This window comes from Lampetra fluviatilis, chromosome 57 (assembly GCF_964198595.1).
Source record: "Lampetra fluviatilis chromosome 57, kcLamFluv1.1, whole genome shotgun sequence".
NCBI lineage: Eukaryota > Metazoa > Chordata > Hyperoartia > Petromyzontiformes > Petromyzontidae > Lampetra > Lampetra fluviatilis.
In genome coordinates this window covers 9,277,598-9,302,169 of record NC_136331.1, presented here as the reverse complement: position 1 = coordinate 9,302,169, position 24,572 = coordinate 9,277,598, and the positions used below count along the sequence as shown (strand labels likewise).

At 57.0% G+C, this 24,572-nt stretch overlaps 1 protein-coding gene across 1 annotated transcript; it reads left to right on the top strand.

The window, feature by feature from the left end:
* Window positions 1-914: 914 nt before the first annotated feature.
* On the top strand, window positions 915-4,825 carry LOC144950417 (uncharacterized). Its single transcript, XM_078880528.1, has 2 exons — window positions 915-1,211; window positions 4,725-4,825. Exons 1-2 carry the CDS (start codon window positions 915-917, stop codon window positions 4,809-4,811), a joined length of 384 nt encoding a protein of 127 aa, XP_078736654.1. The 3' UTR covers window positions 4,812-4,825.
* Window positions 4,826-24,572: the final 19,747 nt, after the last annotated feature.

Here is a 24,572-nt window from a genome sequence, read left to right as displayed (position 1 = left end):
CTTTCACACTCTCAGACTCACACACTCACACTCTCACTCACACACACACACACTCACTCTCTCAGACTCACACACGCACACTCACTCTCACACTCCCACACACTCACACTCACTCTCACATTCTCAGACACACTCACACTCTCAGACACACACACTTACCTGGTCAATATTCTAGATATTTTTAAACTATCAATCAGAATTTGTTTAACCAAGAAAACTGTGGACCCGCTTCACCCTTCTTGGTGTCGACAGCAGATCCAGAGGCAGGAAGGCAGGCGGAATGGAAGTGGCTGAGGTGGCTTACAATCGTCATCTGCTGCTGCTGACTGCAGCCAACATCAACATAGGGAGGATAAAAATAAGCAAAGCCAGATTTGCAAAACACATAATGGCAAGCGCACTACAGATGAAGTGCTGGACCTGTTAAACGTAAAAAATTAAATGACGCAATGCTTCACAATCGACTGTCGATGTGATAAACCGTCACGGCTGGCGGTGGTGATTCGATTAAAAACATGATTAACAGTTGTTGTTGTTTTAACGTCTAATTTGTATTTACCGTTTGTTCCGTCTCGTTAATCATAATCACAATAAAACACATTCCAAGTGATTAATACTCTACAACTCGCATCGTAACAACTGCCTGATTACTAATCTAGTATATAATTACAATAACCCCCCCCCCTCAAATCTCTGCACCTGATGAGTTAATGAGTTAATGATGACGTCACCCTGCTGCTGCTCTATATAAGAACGGGAGACAGAGGAGAGCCTCACCATTCTGGCGAATTGCCCGATGAGTAGGGGGGGGGGTTGGTGCGGTGCCTCTGTATCTCTGCTGGTGTCGTGCCAAGTCTCGGCTCCCTGGCTCCCTGGCTTCCTGGCCAGTGGCAGCCTCGCAGGCCCTCGGGGGCATGGCGACCAAGCGCTCTGGGGTGGTGAGCCAAGGTGAGCGGGCCAGTTTGGCTGCTGCAGAGGCGGAGGATGGTGAGGTGGGACTGCCTGGAGGAGGGAGACCCGCAGAGGAGAGGGACGAGGCGCGAGCGTCGACCTTGAGGCGAGCGGAGGAGGACGCCTGGTGGCAGCGGGCGAGGAAGGGAGAGGAGCCGACGAGGAGTGGAATGGTGTCGGCCAGCCCAAGAGAGGAGGTGGAGGAAGCACCGAGCTCGGCGGGGCTGCAGGCGCAAGGTGCACAACGCGACGCAATGCAGGTATGTGCTTGGATCACAAATTCGGATAATACACAATTAACCTCGGAATAAAAACGCAAAAATGCAACAATTCCAAAGAACGAAAATGTAAATATGCAATAAAGTGCCATTATCTGCACGGATAAAAGGAATCAAGATTGAAGAGTATCAGTTTAACATGTAGGCTTTCGCGACCAATATCATACATAATAGTTTTTTTGGGTTATATCGCGTAAATATATATTTATATAAATATCTACGAGGTTAGATCGCATATTTATGTGATCTAACCCCTGACAACGACCTGTATTGTGGAAGAGTCTCTTATGGTCGTTTTACATTTTCGTAAACGTGATTCGTACAAACGGATAAGTAACGTTTGAATTATGTTAATTTGCTTAGAGTCCAAGTTAAACCTCAGTTAGAAACGATAATTGAGCACGGACGTGGCGTGAATGATGGTAACGGCTGCATTTCCCTACTATGGGATGGAAGCACAAACCTCAAACGCCGTATTGAGCGCTCTGAAGCTTTGTGTTTGTGGCACAGGATGGGACCGGGAGTCGAGTCAATTCCACAAGAGTCAGAATATTTATTTATAACTGGGGAAGGAATCTGATAAGCTATGAAGCTCTTTTTCCTTGATGCCCAGTGGGGGCGTGTCGGCAAGTTACAACAACAAACAAAACACAAACACGACAGGAGTGCGACATAGAGAAACAGGGTAAGCAAGTGGTACAATATAATTAATGTATTTATTAATGAGTTATCGAAGTCTGACTTGTCAACATTAGGCAGCAGAAAGCACAACGCAGTTACAGACCACACCAAGACAGCGCCACACAGCAGTAGCCCTCAATACAATGGCACATTGACATTGAACAATCGACGAGCAGGTAATGGTCAACGTTACAAATCACATTTGCAAGTGTGACTGTATCCAGCACGAATCTACTGCTTCAGGATCTGTGTTTGAAGGGCAGCAGGCACGGGGTAGCAGGATTAGGGGGAGAGTGAAGTGAGGTTGGGAAGGAAGTCCTCGAGGGCGGACAAAAGTTCAAGACGAGCAGCAGTCAGAATCTTTATATCCTGGGGACGGAGAGGTGAACGCGATCACTTCTAACTGAAGAAAGTCCAAGGTGGGCTTGGGCAGGATGTGGCACGACTCGACGGGATGCTGGCCAACGGTCAAGAATAATGAGCGAGTGGCAATCCAAGGGAGTGGAACGCGTTTTGGAATGCCTCCGCTGAGCAGACGGAGCGACGACATCGGTGTGACACGTTGTCCTGCCCCCATTGTCGTGCTCCCATTTTGCATGTTGTGGGTTTACCCTCCAACACATCGGTGTGCTGAACCAGTAACTAATTGGCACATTTTGTTTACTTGACAAACCTTACTAATTGGCTGTTGGGTGGTGGTGGGTTTACCGACACATCTATATTTACACTATATAAACAAACAACCTTTATTACGGACGAAATCAGGTCGTGCTCCGGTACCTGGGTGAATTGTTACATCGCAAGATGGCGGGAGGTGGTCGTGGCTTTGGGGAGGCATTCGTTCAGCTGTGGACCGAGTGTGGTTGATGAGGACAATGAGTCTATTTGTTGCTGTAAGTGTCCACAATGATAAGGCACTCCGACGAGCTCTCCTTTGTGGCCAGGTCACTTCTGAAAAAGAGCGACATAGCTCGGTGAGGTTTGTGTGTGCCCTTGCTATGTGCTTTACCCCAATTACACCTGATGATGAGCGCCTGTGTTGCGTTCGCAACGTCGTGATTTATTTTAATCTGATTTTATTTTATTTGTTAATATTTTATTTCCACATACGTGACTTTACCAAAAACAACAGTATAGGTTTAACTGGTGAAGTAAAAAAAAATTCGAGTGGAATGTTTAGAAAAGCTTCACCAACTACGTTATTTCCTCTGCCCGTGGCTGTCCCGTCTCCTGTCGGTTTTGCGATGGTGCCCCTCGCTTTGCAAACGGAATCACTCCGGTCTCATCCACGTGATGCGTGCGGTGCGTTCCACTCTTTGTTCCGTGCGCGGCGTTTTGAGCCTCATTGGCATTCAGACGCCACACGTACAAGTGGTGCTGTGGCGTGTCGGTGGCTTGTGTCTGTGGTCTGAACAAGTTAATTATTTCAAACAACAAAACAATTATTTCACGGCATTAAACAGGTAATCTTAAATCTGGAATTGTATTTGCACGAATCATTGTCTCGTAAGCTGGAGGGTTTCTTTCCTGTGCGAGTCAAACAAGAAGGTTTGCCATAAATATTTCTATCAACATGACTTCCAGGGCAATCATAGCTACTCAAAGTCCAGCATAAACTGTTATTTATTTTTTGACCGAGAAATCAGCCGCATGAAAGCTGCTCCCGTCGTCTCCCAGGGGCATACAATTCTTGTCCAGACCAGCGACGGAATTCAAAATTTCGAGACCTCACAGAAGAAGACTGCAAGAATGGAGCCAATGGAACCATTTAGTGCTCCCAATTAAGTTTTGGCTGCGAGGATGTTTCAAGTTATCTCGATCCTTATAAACATTCCCCTGCAATTGCTACTGCGTGTCCTAATGTTCCGACGGTAACATGCCTTGCGAATTACAAGACGTTAAAAACCTAACCTTTTGCATAACGGTCAATTAATCCCGATTAGCTAAAGCTACTGGCAAAGGCGTGGCGGTTCCAACAAAGTGGCTTTGGGGAAGGGGGCCACATTGAATACGCACTACAATGACAATAGTTTAAAGCGATTTGAAGCATGTTTCATTTTGGGGGGGGCAGAGCTTTGACCTCATATTTGAGGGGGGTCTGACTTTTTGTGACGCCGTGTGGGGAGGGGGTGGTCAAAAATCGTCCAAAATTACATTGAACATAACGGAACGCGATTTTGGGGGTGGGGGGGGAGTGGGGTGGAGGTGCCCGTTGCTTGAACTAAACTAAAACTGTTATTTACCAGGTAAAGCCACCTGGGAGCTATGAGCTATTTTTCAGAAGCCACATGTGACGACCGCTCATAAAAGTGGCGTACGTCATGGTCATCTTCGGCTGGATAGAGTGTTTCCCACGCAGTGTCTGTTATGGGGGTGGTTTAACCTTGCTTCTTTGTGTGGTGGTGGTGCGTGTGGGTCGGTGGTGGTGGCGAGTCTGCGGGTCTGTGTGGTGGTGGTGAGTCCGCGGGTCTGTGAGCGTGGGTGTTGGTCAACTGTGCTTCTCAATGCCCGTCATTGCAAGTTGTTGAAATACACAATGTACTTTGCTGCAGTGCCCTCTGCTACCTTCAACATCAGAAGCGCATTTGAAAGCGCACGATGCAGTAACTCCTTTGTTCGGTGGTTAGCCAAAAGCCGCCGCTGCTGCGAGAATGAGCGGAGTTCGCGTGATGGTTTATGCTCCTTGACGAGATCAGCAGCGAGGTGTTGTGGGCTTTGTGTCATCGAGGCACACCCACCTGGTCTGCGTCTCCACTTGTGCCGCCGTAAGGGGCGCTCCTTACGGCGTTTTTTGTCTTTTTTCCGTTTTCGCAGAAGGGCGGGCAGCGACTTCTTCCGCTTCCTTTTTTTTACGTCCGATTCCAACCTGACGACGACAAGCGTCGAGAAGGGAGGGAATGACTGTGGCCGAGAAGACCTGACGCTTCGGGCGGAGCGACAGACCAGGTAGCTTCCACACAGCGTTACTCAACCGATGAAAAGATATTGCCGTTCGACCCAAGCGCCTCACCCTCGCTGATGAGCGTCACGCTCGGGTGGAAGTTCCCACGTCTGTCGCCGCCGTGTGCCCCGACGACTGCCGCTCCCGCTGCGTCTGCGCCGCGGGTGCCGCGGGTGCCCCTGCGGCCGTTGACGGCGAGGCTCTGTCCGAGCTGCTTGCGCCGCCAGGCGGTGCAGCACTTTGCATCGATATTCAGTTTGATGCAGCACCAGTCGCACTCGGTGATGCCAAACTTGTAGAACAGGTGGCCTGCGTCACGGTCGGCATAGTGGTGGTGGTGGAGGGAGGTTACGATTTGTGAGTATGCAATGGGACACTCCCACTCCACTCACCCCCTATCCACCACCCTCGCCCTACCCACTCCACCCACCCCACCCACCACCACCCCCCCCAACCCACTCCACTCGCCCCACTCACTCCCTACCCACCCACCCCACTCACTCACTCCCCACCCACCCACCTCACTCACTCCCTACCCACCACCACACCACCACCACCCACCCACCCCCAACCCACTCCACCCATCCCACTCACTCCCTACCCGTCCACCCCCTCCCCCCCCCCCCTACCCACCACCGCACCATCACCACCACCACCCACCCACCCCACCCACCCCACTCACACACCACCACCACCGCCGCAACTCGCAGCGGATGCCGTAGACCATGAGCCGGTCCAGCTGCTTCTTGCCGTGGTGCCCGTGACCCGACAAGTTGCTGGCGGCCTGCACCTCGCGATGGAAGAGGTGGTCCAGGAGGGTGAGCGCCATCTTCTCGGGCGTGCGGCAAGCGGCGGTCACGTGCAGCAGGTCCCCCGGGGCGATGGGGCAGCGCACGCGAAGCTCCACGTTCCACTCGTCGCCCAGCCAAGTGCCATGCGGGTAATCCTCTGCGGGGTTTTGTGAGTGGGTGGAGGAGAGGGTTGGTGAGTGGGTGGGGTGGGTGGAAGGAGGAGTGGTTGTAAGTGGGTGGGTGAGTGGTTGAGTGAGTGGCTGAGTGGGTGGGTGAGTGTCACTCAGCGAGTGAGCAAGTGACCGGCTGTGCGACCGATCACGCGGCAGAGAGCCGCAGACTCAGAGACCCACAGTCTCGGTCTGATTTCTGCGTCCACCCCCCGCCCCCCCCCCCCCCCCCCCACCGCCAGCGCTGTGCCGGGCAAGGGCCCCGGTCTTGGTGAAGGTGCCGGAGCCGGTGGCGGCGGCCGTGGCCGCGATGGCGGAGGCGGAGCCGGTGCGCCTTCAGGCAACTTTACCGGTGACCTTTGCCGGGTTTCCTTTGCCGGGACGTGTGCATGTGTGTGTGTACGCACAGGACGAGGAGCAGGAGGATGAGGTGGTGACAGCGGCTCCGATGCCGCGCTGGTAGACGCTCATCGCTCGCCCTCCGGCAGCCAATCAGGAGACGCTGCCACGGGGGGGGGCAGCCAGGGAGTTGTGCGGGGGGGGGCGGTGTCAGCCGTGGGAACTTCCACCCGAGCGTGACACTCATCACGCTCAACAGCGAGGGTGAGGCGCTTGGGTCGACGGATCGGTCACACAGCCGGTCACTCGCTCGCCCGCTGAGTGACACTCACCCACCCACTCATCCACTCACTCACTCAACCACTCACCTACTCGCCCACCCACCCACTCACCACCCCTCTCCTCCATCCACCCACCCACCGACAAAACCCCGCAGAGGATTTCCCGAACGGCACTTGGCTGGGCGACGAGTGGAACGTGGATCTTCGCGTGCGCTGCCCCATCGCCCCGGGGGACCTGCTGCATGTGACCGCCGCTTGCCGCACGCCCGAGAAGATGGCGCTCACCCTCCTGGACCACCTCCTCCATCTCGAGGTGCAGGCCGCCAGTAACCTGTCGGGTCACGGGCACCACGGCAAGAAGCAGATGGACCCGCTCATTGTCTACGGCATCCGCTGTGAGTTGCGGTGGTGGTGGTGGGGTGTGAGTGGGGTGGTGGTGGTGGTGCGGTGGTCGGTAGGGGGGGGAGGGGGGTGGGTGGAGTGTGTTGGGGGGGGGGGGTGGTGGGTGGGTAGTGAGTGAGTGGGGGTGGTGGGTGGGTGGGGAGGGTGGGAGGGTGTGTGGGTAGGGAGTGAGTGGGGTGAATGGAGTGGGTGGGGGGTGGGTAGGGAGTGAGTGAGTGGGTTGTGGGGGGTGGTGGGGTGATGGTGGGGGGTGTTGGTGGGAGTGTCCCATTGTATTCTCACAAATCGTAACCTATTCTATCAACCCTACTGTATGTCACACTGCTGTATATTTACTATACAATTACGATACTATATATTGCCTTGTACATTGTATTAAACATTACAATTTTATACTCTTTATTATTATACATTCTGCTATACCAGTTACTACTGGCAAAGACTAATTAGAGAATCCATTGAAATTGAGAGAAACAGAAATAACTTTAATCGCTCGGACAGCTACAGGCCTAGTGCGGCCTGGAAGCGTATTATTAAATAAGATACATTACAATTCCTTTATAGGGGAAACAAACACTAACTGATTAATAACGTAGCATAATCGCAATAAAACACATTCCAACTAATTACTAATCTACAACTCGCATTGTAACAACTGCCATATTACTAATCTAGTATATCATTACTAACAGGTCCCTGCGGGGTGGGCTGGTAGGAACGAATAACCAAAGAATATAAACATCATGTATTATTACACTTGTTTAGCCAGGAAAGCCCCACTGAGTGTAAAGGTTTTTGTAGGGTCCTGCCAAGTGTTTGCAGTAGGGGGCGATGCTGCTACACCGAATCGGACGATACGAAGGGAGAGTGTGAGGCCTAGTTCTAGGCTTTAGGCCTAGCTGTAGGCGTTAGGCCGCTGTGAGTTAATTTTAAATTTACCTGTTTTTATAATTCATGTAAAAGCTTTAAATGTAAATGTTTCTATTTAAAAGCATCAGGGAATGTAACATTGATAAACATAACTCCCTTGCACACACGCAGGGGAACGATACGAAGGGAGAGTTTGAGGCGTTGTTCGAGGCTTGAGGCCTAGCTGTAGGCTTTAGGGCGCTGAGTTTTTTATTTAATTTCAAAGTTTTAATTAAAAGCTATCTCAGGGAATTATAAGGGAATGTTACACTTGTTTAGGCAGGAAAGCCTCAGTCTAACGGTTTTTGTAGGGTCAGGCCAAGTGTTTGCAGTAGGGGGCGATGTTGCTACACGGTCGGACGGACGAAATAATCTATTGGTGGCTGGTCCACTTTGTTCCTACCAGTATAACTCCCCCCCCCCTCAAATCGTTGCGCCTGATGAGTTAATGATGACGTCACCCTGCTCTGCTGCTCTATATAAGAACGGGAGATGGAGCAGAGCCTCACCATTCTGGCGAATTGCCCGATGATGCTGGATGCAATTACCAGCGAAACGTCGTACTCAAAAATTGTAAATGTTGTGGTTTCACGCTTCAACACACCGGTGGGCGAAAGCAGTGAACTATTTGTCTTTTGTCAACGTGACTTTTATTTACTGATTGGCTGTGTCGGGTGGTGGAGGGTTACGACACATTTATAAATAACGCGATCTAACCCAAAAACGTTGATTATGAATATTGGTCGCGAAAGCCTACGTGTTGAACTGATGAGAACGATGATGAGCCCAATACGCTTCACGTGTTTTTTAAATATTTTTCAAGGAAGGCTTGGATCACAAATTCAGATAATACACAATTAACCTCAGAATAAAAATGCAACAATTCCAAAGAACGAAAATGTAAAAATGCAATAAAGTGCCATTATCTGCACGGATAAAAGGAATCAAGATTGAAGAGTATCAGTTTAACATGTAGGCTTTCGCGACCAATATCATCCATAATAGTTTTTTTGGGTTATATCGCGTAAACATATATAATTATATAAATATCTAAGGGGTTAGATCACGTAAATATGCGATCTAACCTCGGACAACGACCTGTATTGTGGAAGAGTCTATGGTCGTTTTACATTTTCGTAAACGTGATTAGTAGAAACAGACAAGTTACGTTTGAATTATGTTAATTTGCTTAGAGTCCAAGTTAAACCTCAGTTAGAAACGATAATTGAGCACGGACGTGGCGTGAATGATGGTAACGGCTGCATTTCCATACAATGCGATGGAAGCACAAACCTCAAACGCCGTATTGAGCGCTCTGAAGCTTTGTGTTTGTGGCACAGGATGGGACCGGGAGTCGAGTCAATTCCACAAGAGTCAGAATATTTATTTATAACTGGGGAAGGAATCTGATAAGCTATGAAGCTCTTTTTCCTTGATGCCCAGTGGGGGCGTGTCGGCAAGTTACAACAACAAACAAAACACGACAGGAGTGCGACATAGAGAAACAGGGTAAGCAAGTGGTACAATATAATTAATGTATTTATTAATGAGTTATCGAAGTCTGACTTGTCAACATTAGGCAGCAGAAAGCACAATGCAGTTACAGACCACACCAAGACAGCGCCACACAGCAGTAGCCCTCAATACAATGGCACATTGACATTGAACAATCGACGAGCAGGTAATAGTCAACGTTACAAATCACATTTGCAAGTGTGACTGTATCCAGCACGAATCTACTGCTTCAGGATCTGTGTTTGAAGGGCAGCAGGCACGGGGTAGCAGGATTAGGGGGAGAGTGAAGTGAGGTTGGGAAGGAAGTCTCCGAGGCGGACAAAAGTTCAAGACGAGCAGCAGTCAAAATCTTTATCCTGGAGAAATCCGATGACCTGTGAAGCTCTTTGTCACAGATCTCTAATAACAGGACCCTGCGGGGTGGGCTGGTAGGAATAATACTAATACCGGTACAGGGATATCGACCGGGTATAGAGGAGTTAAAAAGAAAATGATTTGTGCATGGGGGGTGAGCGATGACGTCCACACCCCCCTCCCCACTGACTTGCGCGGCCACAGAGCAAGGATTGCAACAGGCGATGTCATTGGCTGCGCCGGATGCGACGGCCATCTTGTTAAAACTGTTATGTACCAGGTAAAGCCACCTGGGAGCTACGAGCTATTTTTCAGAGGCCACATGTGACGACCGCTCATAAAAGTGGCGTACGTCATGGTCATCCTCGGCTGGATAGAGTGTTTCCCACGCAGTGTCTGTTATGGGGGTGGTTTAACCTTGCTTCTTTGTGTGGTGGTGGTGCGTGTGGGTCGGTGGTGGTGGCGAGTCTGCGGGTCTCTGTGTGGTGGTGGTGAGTCCGCGGGTCTGTGAGCGTGGGTGTTGGTCAACTGTGCTTCTCAATGCCCGTCATTGCAAGTTGTTGAAATACACAATGTACTTTGCTGCAGTGCCCTCTGCTACCTTCAACATCAGAAGCGCATTTGAAAGCGCACGATGCAGTAACTCCTTTGTTCGGTGGTTAGCCAAAAGCCGCCGCTGCAGCGAGAATGAGCGGAGTTCGCGTGATAGTTTATGCTCCTTGACGAGATCAGCAGCGAGGTGTTGTGGGCTTTGTGTCATCGAGGCACACCCACCTGGTCTGCGTCTCCACTTGTGCCACCGTAAGGGGCGCTCCTTACGGCGTTTTTTGTCTTTTTTCCGTTTTCGCAGAAGGGCGGGCAGCGACTTCTTCCGCTTCCTTTTTTTTACGTCCGATTCCAACCTGACGACGACAAGCGTCGAGAAGGGAGGGAATGACTGGCCGAGAAGACCTGACGCTTCGGGCGGAGCGACAGACCAGGTAGCTTCCACACAGCGTTACTCAACCGATGAAAAGATATTGCCGCTCGACCCAAGCGCCTCACCCTCGCTGTTGAGCGTGATGAGCGTCACGCTCGGGTGGAAGTTCCCACGGCTGCCACCGCCCCCCCCCCCCCTCGTGGCGGCATCTCCTGATTGGCTGCCGGAGAGCGAGCGAAGAGCGTCCACCAGCGCGGCATCGGAGCCGTTGTCACCACCTACACCCCTCCCCTCCTCATCTTCCTCCTGCTGCTCCTCATCCTCCGCTCAAGCGCCCGCGCTTCCAGATCTTCGCCGGCACCAGCAGAGGTGACGGATGACGCCAGCCTCAGGGTCAGAACCGTCGCACGGCAGAGAGCCATAGACTCGTCGCACGGCAGAGAGCCATAGACTCGTCGCACGGCAGAGAGCCATAGACTCGTCGCACGGCAGAGAGCCATAGACTCGTCGCACGGCAGAGAGCCATAGACTCGTCGCACGGCAGAGAGCCATAGACTCGTCGCACGGCAGAGAGCCATAGACTCGTCGCACGGCAGAGAGCCATAGACTCGTCGCACGGCAGAGAGCCATAGACTCGTCGCACGGCAGAGAGCCATAGACTCGTCGCACGGCAGAGAGCCATAGACTCGTCGCACGGCAGAGAGCCATAGACTCGTCGCACGGCAGAGAGCCATAGACTCGTCGCACGGCAGAGAGCCATAGACTCGTCGCACGGCAGAGAGCCATAGACTCGTCGCACGGCAGAGAGCCATAGACTCGTCGCACGGCAGAGAGCCATAGACTCGTCGCACGGCAGAGAGCCATAGACTCGTCGCACGGCAGAGAGCCATAGACTCGTCGCACGGCAGAGAGCCATAGACTCGTCGCACGGCAGAGAGCCATAGACTCGTCGCACGGCAGAGAGCCATAGACTCGTCGCACGGCAGAGAGCCATAGACTCGTCGCACGGCAGAGAGCCATAGACTCGTCGCACGGCAGAGAGCCATAGACTCGTCGCACGGCAGAGAGCCATAGACTCGTCGCACGGCAGAGAGCCATAGACTCGTCGCACGGCAGAGAGCCATAGACTCGTCGCACGGCAGAGAGCCATAGACTCGTCGCACGGCAGAGAGCCATAGACTCGTCGCACGGCAGAGAGCCATAGACTCGTCGCACGGCAGAGAGCCATAGACTCGTCGCACGGCAGAGAGCCATAGACTCGTCGCACGGCAGAGAGCCATAGACTCGTCGCACGGCAGAGAGCCATAGACTCGTCGCACGGCAGAGAGCCATAGACTCGTCGCACGGCAGAGAGCCATAGACTCGTCGCACGGCAGAGAGCCATAGACTCGTCGCACGGCAGAGAGCCATAGACTCGTCGCACGGCAGAGAGCCATAGACTCGTCGCACGGCAGAGAGCCATAGACTCGTCGCACGGCAGAGAGCCATAGACTCGTCGCACGGCAGAGAGCCATAGACTCGTCGCACGGCAGAGAGCCATAGACTCGTCGCACGGCAGAGAGCCATAGACTCGTCGCACGGCAGAGAGCCATAGACTCGTCGCACGGCAGAGAGCCATAGACTCGTCGCACGGCAGAGAGCCATAGACTCGTCGCACGGCAGAGAGCCATAGACTCGTCGCACGGCAGAGAGCCATAGACTCGTCGCACGGCAGAGAGCCATAGACTCGTCGCACGGCAGAGAGCCATAGACTCGTCGCACGGCAGAGAGCCATAGACTCGTCGCACGGCAGAGAGCCATAGACTCGTCGCACGGCAGAGAGCCATAGACTCGTCGCACGGCAGAGAGCCATAGACTCGTCGCACGGCAGAGAGCCATAGACTCGTCGCACGGCAGAGAGCCATAGACTCGTCGCACGGCAGAGAGCCATAGACTCGTCGCACGGCAGAGAGCCATAGACTCGTCGCACGGCAGAGAGCCATAGACTCGTCGCACGGCAGAGAGCCATAGACTCGTCGCACGGCAGAGAGCCATAGACTCGTCGCACGGCAGAGAGCCATAGACTCGTCGCACGGCAGAGAGCCATAGACTCGTCGCACGGCAGAGAGCCATAGACTCGTCGCACGGCAGAGAGCCATAGACTCGTCGCACGGCAGAGAGCCATAGACTCGTCGCACGGCAGAGAGCCATAGACTCGTCGCACGGCAGAGAGCCATAGACTCGTCGCACGGCAGAGAGCCATAGACTCGTCGCACGGCAGAGAGCCATAGACTCGTCGCACGGCAGAGAGCCATAGACTCGTCGCACGGCAGAGAGCCATAGACTCGTCGCACGGCAGAGAGCCATAGACTCGTCGCACGGCAGAGAGCCATAGACTCGTCGCACGGCAGAGAGCCATAGACTCGTCGCACGGCAGAGAGCCATAGACTCGTCGCACGGCAGAGAGCCATAGACTCGTCGCACGGCAGAGAGCCATAGACTCGTCGCACGGCAGAGAGCCATAGACTCGTCGCACGGCAGAGAGCCATAGACTCGTCGCACGGCAGAGAGCCATAGACTCGTCGCACGGCAGAGAGCCATAGACTCGTCGCACGGCAGAGAGCCATAGACTCGTCGCACGGCAGAGAGCCATAGACTCGTCGCACGGCAGAGAGCCATAGACTCGTCGCACGGCAGAGAGCCATAGACTCGTCGCACGGCAGAGAGCCATAGACTCGTCGCACGGCAGAGAGCCATAGACTCGTCGCACGGCAGAGAGCCATAGACTCGTCGCACGGCAGAGAGCCATAGACTCGTCGCACGGCAGAGAGCCATAGACTCGTCGCACGGCAGAGAGCCATAGACTCGTCGCACGGCAGAGAGCCATAGACTCGTCGCACGGCAGAGAGCCATAGACTCGTCGCACGGCAGAGAGCCATAGACTCGTCGCACGGCAGAGAGCCATAGACTCGTCGCACGGCAGAGAGCCATAGACTCGTCGCACGGCAGAGAGCCATAGACTCGTCGCACGGCAGAGAGCCATAGACTCGTCGCACGGCAGAGAGCCATAGACTCGTCGCACGGCAGAGAGCCATAGACTCGTCGCACGGCAGAGAGCCATAGACTCGTCGCACGGCAGAGAGCCATAGACTCGTCGCACGGCAGAGAGCCATAGACTCGTCGCACGGCAGAGAGCCATAGACTCGTCGCACGGCAGAGAGCCATAGACTCGTCGCACGGCAGAGAGCCATAGACTCGTCGCACGGCAGAGAGCCATAGACTCGTCGCACGGCAGAGAGCCATAGACTCGTCGCACGGCAGAGAGCCATAGACTCGTCGCACGGCAGAGAGCCATAGACTCGTCGCACGGCAGAGAGCCATAGACTCGTCGCACGGCAGAGAGCCATAGACTCGTCGCACGGCAGAGAGCCATAGACTCGTCGCACGGCAGAGAGCCATAGACTCGTCGCACGGCAGAGAGCCATAGACTCGTCGCACGGCAGAGAGCCATAGACTCGTCGCACGGCAGAGAGCCATAGACTCGTCGCACGGCAGAGAGCCATAGACTCGTCGCACGGCAGAGAGCCATAGACTCGTCGCACGGCAGAGAGCCATAGACTCGTCGCACGGCAGAGAGCCATAGACTCGTCGCACGGCAGAGAGCCATAGACTCGTCGCACGGCAGAGAGCCATAGACTCGTCGCACGGCAGAGAGCCATAGACTCGTCGCACGGCAGAGAGCCATAGACTCGTCGCACGGCAGAGAGCCATAGACTCGTCGCACGGCAGAGAGCCATAGACTCGTCGCACGGCAGAGAGCCATAGACTCGTCGCACGGCAGAGAGCCATAGACTCGTCGCACGGCAGAGAGCCATAGACTCGTCGCACGGCAGAGAGCCATAGACTCGTCGCACGGCAGAGAGCCATAGACTCGTCGCACGGCAGAGAGCCATAGACTCGTCGCACGGCAGAGAGCCATAGACTCGTCGCACGGCAGAGAGCCATAGACTCGTCGCACGGCAGAGAGCCATAGACTCGTCGCACGGCAGAGAGCCATAGACTCGTCGCACGGCAGAGAGCCATAGACTCGTCGCACGGCAGAGAGCCATAGACTCGTCGCACGGCAGAGAGCCATAGACTCGTCGCACGGCAGAGAGCCATAGACTCGTCGCACGGCAGAGAGCCATAGACTCGTCGCACGGCAGAGAGCCATAGACTCGTCGCACGGCAGAGAGCCATAGACTCGTCGCACGGCAGAGAGCCATAGACTCGTCGCACGGCAGAGAGCCATAGACTCGTCGCACGGCAGAGAGCCATAGACTCGTCGCACGGCAGAGAGCCATAGACTCGTCGCACGGCAGAGAGCCATAGACTCGTCGCACGGCAGAGAGCCATAGACTCGTCGCACGGCAGAGAGCCATAGACTCGTCGCACGGCAGAGAGCCATAGACTCGTCGCACGGCAGAGAGCCATAGACTCGTCGCACGGCAGAGAGCCATAGACTCGTCGCACGGCAGAGAGCCATAGACTCGTCGCACGGCAGAGAGCCATAGACTCGTCGCACGGCAGAGAGCCATAGACTCGTCGCACGGCAGAGAGCCATAGACTCGTCGCACGGCAGAGAGCCATAGACTCGTCGCACGGCAGAGAGCCATAGACTCGTCGCACGGCAGAGAGCCATAGACTCGTCGCACGGCAGAGAGCCATAGACTCGTCGCACGGCAGAGAGCCATAGACTCGTCGCACGGCAGAGAGCCATAGACTCGTCGCACGGCAGAGAGCCATAGACTCGTCGCACGGCAGAGAGCCATAGACTCGTCGCACGGCAGAGAGCCATAGACTCGTCGCACGGCAGAGAGCCATAGACTCGTCGCACGGCAGAGAGCCATAGACTCGTCGCACGGCAGAGAGCCATAGACTCGTCGCACGGCAGAGAGCCATAGACTCGTCGCACGGCAGAGAGCCATAGACTCGTCGCACGGCAGAGAGCCATAGACTCGTCGCACGGCAGAGAGCCATAGACTCGTCGCACGGCAGAGAGCCATAGACTCGTCGCACGGCAGAGAGCCATAGACTCGTCGCACGGCAGAGAGCCATAGACTCGTCGCACGGCAGAGAGCCATAGACTCGTCGCACGGCAGAGAGCCATAGACTCGTCGCACGGCAGAGAGCCATAGACTCGTCGCACGGCAGAGAGCCATAGACTCGTCGCACGGCAGAGAGCCATAGACTCGTCGCACGGCAGAGAGCCATAGACTCGTCGCACGGCAGAGAGCCATAGACTCGTCGCACGGCAGAGAGCCATAGACTCGTCGCACGGCAGAGAGCCATAGACTCGTCGCACGGCAGAGAGCCATAGACTCGTCGCACGGCAGAGAGCCATAGACTCGTCGCACGGCAGAGAGCCATAGACTCGTCGCACGGCAGAGAGCCATAGACTCGTCGCACGGCAGAGAGCCATAGACTCGTCGCACGGCAGAGAGCCATAGACTCGTCGCACGGCAGAGAGCCATAGACTCGTCGCACGGCAGAGAGCCATAGACTCGTCGCACGGCAGAGAGCCATAGACTCGTCGCACGGCAGAGAGCCATAGACTCGTCGCACGGCAGAGAGCCATAGACTCGTCGCACGGCAGAGAGCCATAGACTCGTCGCACGGCAGAGAGCCATAGACTCGTCGCACGGCAGAGAGCCATAGACTCGTCGCACGGCAGAGAGCCATAGACTCGTCGCACGGCAGAGAGCCATAGACTCGTCGCACGGCAGAGAGCCATAGACTCGTCGCACGGCAGAGAGCCATAGACTCGTCGCACGGCAGAGAGCCATAGACTCGTCGCACGGCAGAGAGCCATAGACTCGTCGCACGGCAGAGAGCCATAGACTCGTCGCACGGCAGAGAGCCATAGACTCGTCGCACGGCAGAGAGCCATAGACTCGTCGCACGGCAGAGAGCCATAGACTCGTCGCACGGCAGAGAGCCATAGACTCGTCGCACGGCAGAGAGCCATAGACTCGTCGCACGGCAGAGAGCCATAGACTCGTCGCACGGCAGAGAGCCATAGACTCGTCGCACGGCAGAGAGCCATAGACTCGTCGCACGGCAGAGAGCCATAGACTCGTCGCACGGCAGAGAGCCATAGACTCGTCGCACGGCAGAGAGCCATAGACTCGTCGCACGGCAGAGAGCCATAGACTCGTCGCACGGCAGAGAGCCATAGACTCGTCGCACGGCAGAGAGCCATAGACTCGTCGCACGGCAGAGAGCCATAGACTCGTCGCACGGCAGAGAGCCATAGACTCGTCGCACGGCAGAGAGCCATAGACTCGTCGCACGGCAGAGAGCCATAGACTCGTCGCACGGCAGAGAGCCATAGACTCGTCGCACGGCAGAGAGCCATAGACTCGTCGCACGGCAGAGAGCCATAGACTCGTCGCACGGCAGAGAGCCATAGACTCGTCGCACGGCAGAGAGCCATAGACTCGTCGCACGGCAGAGAGCCATAGACTCGTCGCACGGCAGAGAGCCATAGACTCGTCGCACGGCAGAGAGCCATAGACTCGTCGCACGGCAGAGAGCCATAGACTCGTCGCACGGCAGAGAGCCATAGACTCGTCGCACGGCAGAGAGCCATAGACTCGTCGCACGGCAGAGAGCCATAGACTCGTCGCACGGCAGAGAGCCATAGACTCGTCGCACGGCAGAGAGCCATAGACTCGTCGCACGGCAGAGAGCCATAGACTCGTCGCACGGCAGAGAGCCATAGACTCGTCGCACGGCAGAGAGCCATAGACTTCGTCGCACGGCAGAGAGCCATAGACTCGTCGCACGGCAGAGAGCCATAGACTCGTCGCACGGCAGAGAGCCATAGACTCGTCGCACGGCAGAGAGCCATAGACTCGTCGCACGGCAGAGAGCCATAGACTCGTCGCACGGCAGAGAGCCATAGACTCGTCGCACGGCAGAGAGCCATAGACTCGTCGCACGGCAGAGAGCCATAGACTCGTCGCACGGCAGAGAGCCATAGACTCGTCGCACGGCAGAGAGCCATAGACTCGTCGCACGGCAGAGAGCCATAGACTCGTCGCACGGCAGAGAGCCATAGACTCGTCGCACGGCTTCAGGGCCCCCCTCCCACGTGGTGATGTATTCAGCTTCAGGGAGAGGCGGGGGGGAGGGGGGAGGGGGGAGACGTCAACTCACGTGTACACACAGCCCCTATCACCACCACAACCCCTATCACCACCCCAGCCCCTATCACCACCCCAGCCCCTATCACCACCCCAGCCCCTATCACCACCCAGCCCCTATCACCACCCCAGCCCCTATCACCACCCCAGCCCCTATCACCACCCCAGCCCCTATCACCACCCCAGCCCCTATCACCACCCCAGCCCCTATCACCACCCCAGCCCCTATCACCACCCCAGCCCCTATCACCACCCCAGCCCCTATCACCACCCCAGCCCCTATCACCACCCCAGCCCCTATCACCACCCCAGCCCCTATCACCACCCCAGCCCCTATCACCACCCCAGCCCCTATCACCACCCCAGCCCCTATCACCACCCCAGCCCCTATCACCACCCCAGCCCCTATCACCACCCCAGCCCCTATCACCACCCCAGCCCCTATCACCACCCCAGCCCCTATCACCACCCCAGCCCCTATCACCACCCCAGCCCCTATCACCACCCCAGCCCCTATCACCACCCACAACCCATATCACCACCCCAACCCCTATCACCACCACAACCCCTATCACCACCCCAGCCCCTATCACCACCCCAGCCCCTATCACCACCACAACCCCTACCACCACCACAACCCCTACCACCACCACAACCCCTACCACCACCACAACCCCTACCACCACCACAACCCCTATCACCACCACAACCCCTATCACCACCACAACCCCTATCACCACCACAACCCCTATCACCACCACAACCCCTATCACCACCACAACCCCTATCACCACCACAACCCCTATCACCATCACAACCCCTACCACCACCACAACCCCTACCACCACCACAACCCCTATCACCACCACAACCCCTACCACCACCACAACCCCTACCACCACCACAACCCCTACCACCACCACAACCCCTACCACCACCACAACCCCTATCACCACCACAACCCCTATCACCATCACAACCCCTACCACTACCACAACCCCTACCACCACCACAACCCCTACCACCACCACAACCCCTATCACCACCACAACCCCTACCACCACCACAACCCCTACCACCATCACAACCCCTACCACCACCACAACCCCTACCACCACCACAACCCCTATCACCACCACAACCCCTACCACCACCACAACCCCTACCACCACCACAACCTCTACCACCACCACAACCCCTACCACCACCACAACCCCTACCACCACCACAACCCCTACCACCACCACAACCCCTACCACCACCACAACCCCTACCACCACCCCAGCCCCTATCACCACCCCAGCCCCTATCACCACCCCAGCCCCTATCACCACCCCAGCCCCTATCACCACCCCAGCCCCTATCACCACCCCAGCCCCTATCACCACCCCAGCCCCTATCACCACCCCAGCCCCTATCACCACCCCAGCCCCTATCACCACCCCAGCCCCTATCACCACCCCAGCCCCTATCACCACCCCAGCCCCTATCACCACCCCAGCCCCTATCACCACCCAGCCCCTATCACCACCCCAGCCCCTATCACCACCCCAGCCCTATCACCACCCCAGCCCCTATCACCACCCCAGCCCCTATCACCACCCCAGCCCCTATCACCACCCCAGCCCCTATCACCACCCCAGCCCCTATCACCACCCCAGCCCCTATCACCACCCCAGCCCCTATCACCACCCCAGCCCCTATCACCACCCCAGCCCCTATCACCACCCCAGCCCCTATCACCACCCAGCCCCTATCACCACCCCAGCCCCTATCACCACCCCAGCCCCTATCACCACCCCAGCCCCTATCACCACCCCAGCCCCTATCACCACCCCAGCCCCTATCACCACCCCAGCCCCTATCACCACCCCAGCCCCTATCACCACCCCAGCCCCTATCACCACCCCAGCCCCTATCACCACCCCAGCCCCTATCACCACCCCAGCCCCTATCACCACCCCAGCCCCTATCACCACCCCAGCCCCTATCACCACCCCAGCCCCTATCACCACCCCAGCCCCTATCACCACCCCAGCCCCTATCACCACCCCAGCCCCTATCACCACCCCAGCCCCTATCACCACCCCAGCCCCTATCACCACCCCAGCCCCTATCACCACCCCAGCCCCTATCACCACCCCAGCCCCTATCACCACCCCAGCCCCTATCACCACCCCAGCCCCTATCACCACCCCAGCCCCTATCACCACCCCAGCCCCCTACCACCACCCCAGCCCCTACCACCACCACAACCCCTACCACCACCACAACCCCTACCACCACCACAACCCCTACCACCACCACAACCCCTACCACCACCACAACCCCTACCACCACCACAACCCCTACCACCACCACAACCCCTACCACCACCACAACCCCTACCACCACCACAACCCCTACCACCACCACAACCCCTACCACCACCACAACCCCTACCACCACCACAACCCCTACCACCACCCCAGCCCCTATCACCACCCCAGCCCCTATCACCACCCAGCCCCTCCCCTATCACCACCCCAGCCCCTATCACCACCCCAGCCCCTATCACCACCCCAGCCCCTATCACCACCCCAGCCCCTATCACCACCCCAGCCCCTATCACCACCCCAGCCCCCTATCACCACCCCAGCCCCTATCACCACCCCAGCCCCTATCACCACCCCAGCCCCTATCACCACCCCAGCCCCTATCACCACCCCAGCCCCTATCACCACCCCAGCCCCTATCACCACCCCAGCCCCTATCACCACCCCAGCCCCTATCACCACCCCAGCCCCTATCACCACCCCAGCCCCTATCACCACCCCAGCCCCTATCACCACCCAGCCCCTATCACCACCCCAGCCCCTATCACCACCCCAGCCCCTATCACCACCCCAGCCCCTATCACCACCCCAGCCCCTATCACCACCCCAGCCCCTATCACCACCCCAGCCCCTATCACCACCCCAGCCCCTATCACCACCCCAGCCCCTATCACCACCCCAGCCCCTATCACCACCCCAGCCCCTATCACCACCCCAGCCCCTATCACCACCCCAGCCCCTATCACCACCCCAGCCCCTATCACCACCCCAGCCCCTATCACCACCCCAGCCCCTATCACCACCCCAGCCCCTATCACCACCCCAGCCCCTATCACCACCCCAGCCCCTATCACCACCCCAGCCCCTATCACCACCCCAGCCCCTATCACCACCCCCAGCCCCTATCACCACCCCAGCCCCTATCACCACCCCAGCCCCCTATCACCACCCCAGCCCCTATCACCACCCCAGCCCCTATCACCACCCCAGCCCCTATCACCACCCAGCCCCTATCACCACCCCAGCCCCTATCACCACCCCAGCCCCTATCACCACCCCAGCCCCTATCACCACCCCAGCCCCTATCACCACCCCAGCCCCTATCACCACCCCAGCCCCTATCACCACCCCAGCCCCTATCACCACCCCAGCCCCTATCACCACCCCAGCCCCTATCACCACCCCAGCCCCTATCACCACCCCACAGCCCCTATCACCACCACAGCCCCTATCACCACCACAGCCCCTATCACCACCACAGCCCCTATCACCACCACAGCCCCTATCACCACCACAGCCCCTATCACCACCACAGCCCCTATCACCACCACAGCCCCTATCACCACCACAGCCCCTATCACCACCACAGCCCCTATCACCACCACAGCCCCTATCACCACCACAGCCCCTATCACCACCACAGCCCCTATCACCACCACAGCCCCTATCACCACCACAGCCCCTATCACCACCACAGCCCCTATCACCACCACAGCCCCTATCACCACCACAGCCCCTATCACCACCACAGCCCCTATCACCACCACAGCCCCTATCACCACCACAGCCCCTATCACCACCACAGCCCCTATCACCACCACAGCCCCTATCACCACCACAGCCCCTATCACCACCACAGCCCCTATCACCACCACAGCCCCTATCACCACCACAGCCCCTATCACCACCACAGCCCCTATCACCACCACAGCCCCTATCACCACCACAGCCCCTATCACCACCACCAACCCCTCGTTTGCTGCTGCTTCCGCTACCCCCCACAACACCCACACCACCCACAGCACTCGCAGCTGCACCCGCATCAACCAGCTGCACCCCCAGCTGCGGTTCCTGCACATGTGGTCCTCGCAGCCGCAGCGTTGCTGCGAGCATACCACACCCGCACGGCGGCAGCCGCACCGCCGCGTGTCGCACACTCCGTTACAGCGACACTGCACAGCACAGAGACACCACCACCACCACCACACGTTTAGTAATAGTAGCAGTGCGCGTGAGTGCACTCGCGTGCGTGAGTGCGCGTGCGTGCACTCGCGTGCGTGAGTGAGCGTGCGTGCACTCGCGTGCGTGAGTGCGCGTGCGTGCGCGTGCGTGCACTCGCGTGCGTGAGTGCACGCGCGTGCTACGTACGTACGTGTACGTGACTGTACATGCGCGTGTACGCGTGTGCGCGTGACTGTACATGCGCGTGTACGCGTGTGCGCGTGACTGTACATGCGCGTGTACGCGTGTGCGCGTGCGTGAGTGTACGTGCGGTCACCCTGTAGGGCGCAATAATGTTGCTCCGTCGCCCGTCCGTGTTCACCACCACCTTGGCCACGAACGACTTCAGCTGCGTCGCGAACAAAAGGCGGAGGTCACGCGCCCACCCCGCCGTGTAGCCTCTAACGGTGTAGGGGCAAGTGCTGCTAGTCGCCACCACCACCACTACAACTGCCTCCACCTCCACCATCACCGTCCATACTACCTCCACCACCACCTCCACCACCACCACCCCTACCACCTCCACCTCCTCATCCACCACCACCACCAGCACCTCCCGCATCTTGGAGGGCATGAGCTCAATGGAGGAGTCGGGGGGACGCTGTGTGGGGGTCGCTAGCCCCCGAGATCCCTCCCGCCTCCATCCCCTCCCTATTACCCGCTACGGTTTCGCAGGCATTCGAACGCGACGCCCCTACGGTTACAGCCTCGCGCCGCGCTCCCACGCTGCGAGCATACGTGCGCACAGCATCATCAATCAAACGCCCCACTCCCCCTCTCTACACCGCTACGTACAGCTCTCGCACACTGCGAGCGTGTGCCCATCTATAGCCCTGTGCGGCACGTTACCAACGCGCATCCGTATCCGCCACGTAACGAACGTATGCGCACTCACGCACGCAGCTCTGCACGGCACTCGCTCAACACTGACCACTCACGTTAGGATCGCGCACCTGTATCGCACACACGCACACACTGCACGACAAGATCACGCGAGACCACGCTTCGCTATTAATGATTTATTACCTGGTAACTAATGTTGAATCGGTGAGTCGACGAGGCTGGCCTATTCCACTAAACCGGTACCTATTCCCTATTTATCTGCTATTATCCTACTTCACCTCCCCACTCACTGTTTGGCGCCCGCGGAGGTACCTCGATACGTCACACGGACGTCCGGGTCGCTGGCTGGAGCTGCTGCTGGTCCGCTGGCCTGGAGAGAAGAGAGCCCCTTCCCCCTTGCGCCCCCCTATTTATTCTCCCTACCTCAAAGGGATGCTGCGCTGAACAATGGGCTCGTGCACCTCGAGCCCGCGCACGACGGTTCCGGGCGCTTTTGATCCGCTAATCAGTGAGCGCGTAAATCCTAATTAATCCCTTTCTCACGCAGGCCCCCATCATCGAGGTTCATGCGGCGGCGTCCATGACAAAGGTGCGCCGTGGGAATTTGTGCACGGCTGCCCGCGTGACCCCGCTCTCCAGGTTATTCATACTAATAGCCTCATCCTTTAACTCCCCTAATAATGGTGCCTGCGTGCCCGAGCGTAATTACGTCGTCCCTCCGCTGCCGGTGCGGGGGTGCCTGATTATGCAGTTCAGATGCGCTGCGTGTTTTCTAATGATGCTCCTCCATCACAATACTTATTCCCTCTGCCTGCCCCGTCGATACTCGCCTGTGTGGGGGGAAATGCGCCTCAACCGCGGTGGCCAAATGCCCCACGCCGCGACCACACCATATTAAGGCCGGCCGCAGCGCCGCGGTGCCACGTAGCACGGGGGAGGTCATCCAATTCCCTGATCGCCGGAATCCGTGAGAATTAATCCCGATGAGGGTTTCTCGGATAAAAACCGGTCGATCAGGTGACCTTCCCTTCCAGCTCTATGGGGGGGGGGGGGGAATGCGTGCGGATGTGTGCTTATGTGGGGGGGGTGATGGGGGGCAGTGCGGTGGGGGAAGCCGGGCGGCTCCCTGGCTCGGCAGAGCGGCCCCGTCGCTGTGGCACCACAGCTGCATGTGGAGTGTCCGTGTGAGTGAGTGTACGTCCGTGAGTGAGTGTACGTAGGTCGACTCAGCCTCAAATGAGTACCCGGTGAGGTGTGTAAAATCCCCACTGGGGAGACAAAGGCGGTCGGGCGTGGTGCTGGCCACCCACCCCCTCGTGTACCGTTCTGGCCTTCATAGGTGCTCGCTAACAGCACTTGCCCCTACAGTCTGTTAAGGCTATACGGGGGATCTTTATCTTTGTCTCTCTCTGTGTGTCTGTGTCATCTTTCTCTGTGTGTCTATGTGTGTGTGTCTCTCTCTCTGTCATCTCTCTCTGTCCGTGTCTCCGTGTCTCTCAAATTGAGCAATCTTTGGAAGAACGTCATCAACCAGTTGGGGAGTTGACTTATGTTAGCCGACTCTGTGTTGTATTGCATTACATTTCTAAGTTTACTAGGTTTGTTTTCTCGTTCATGTTTTTGTTTGTTTGTTGCGGTTGCACCCGATTCAAGAGCCGAATGGCTCACGGGCCTATACCAAATAAATGAAACTAAAACTATTATGTAATTTATTTA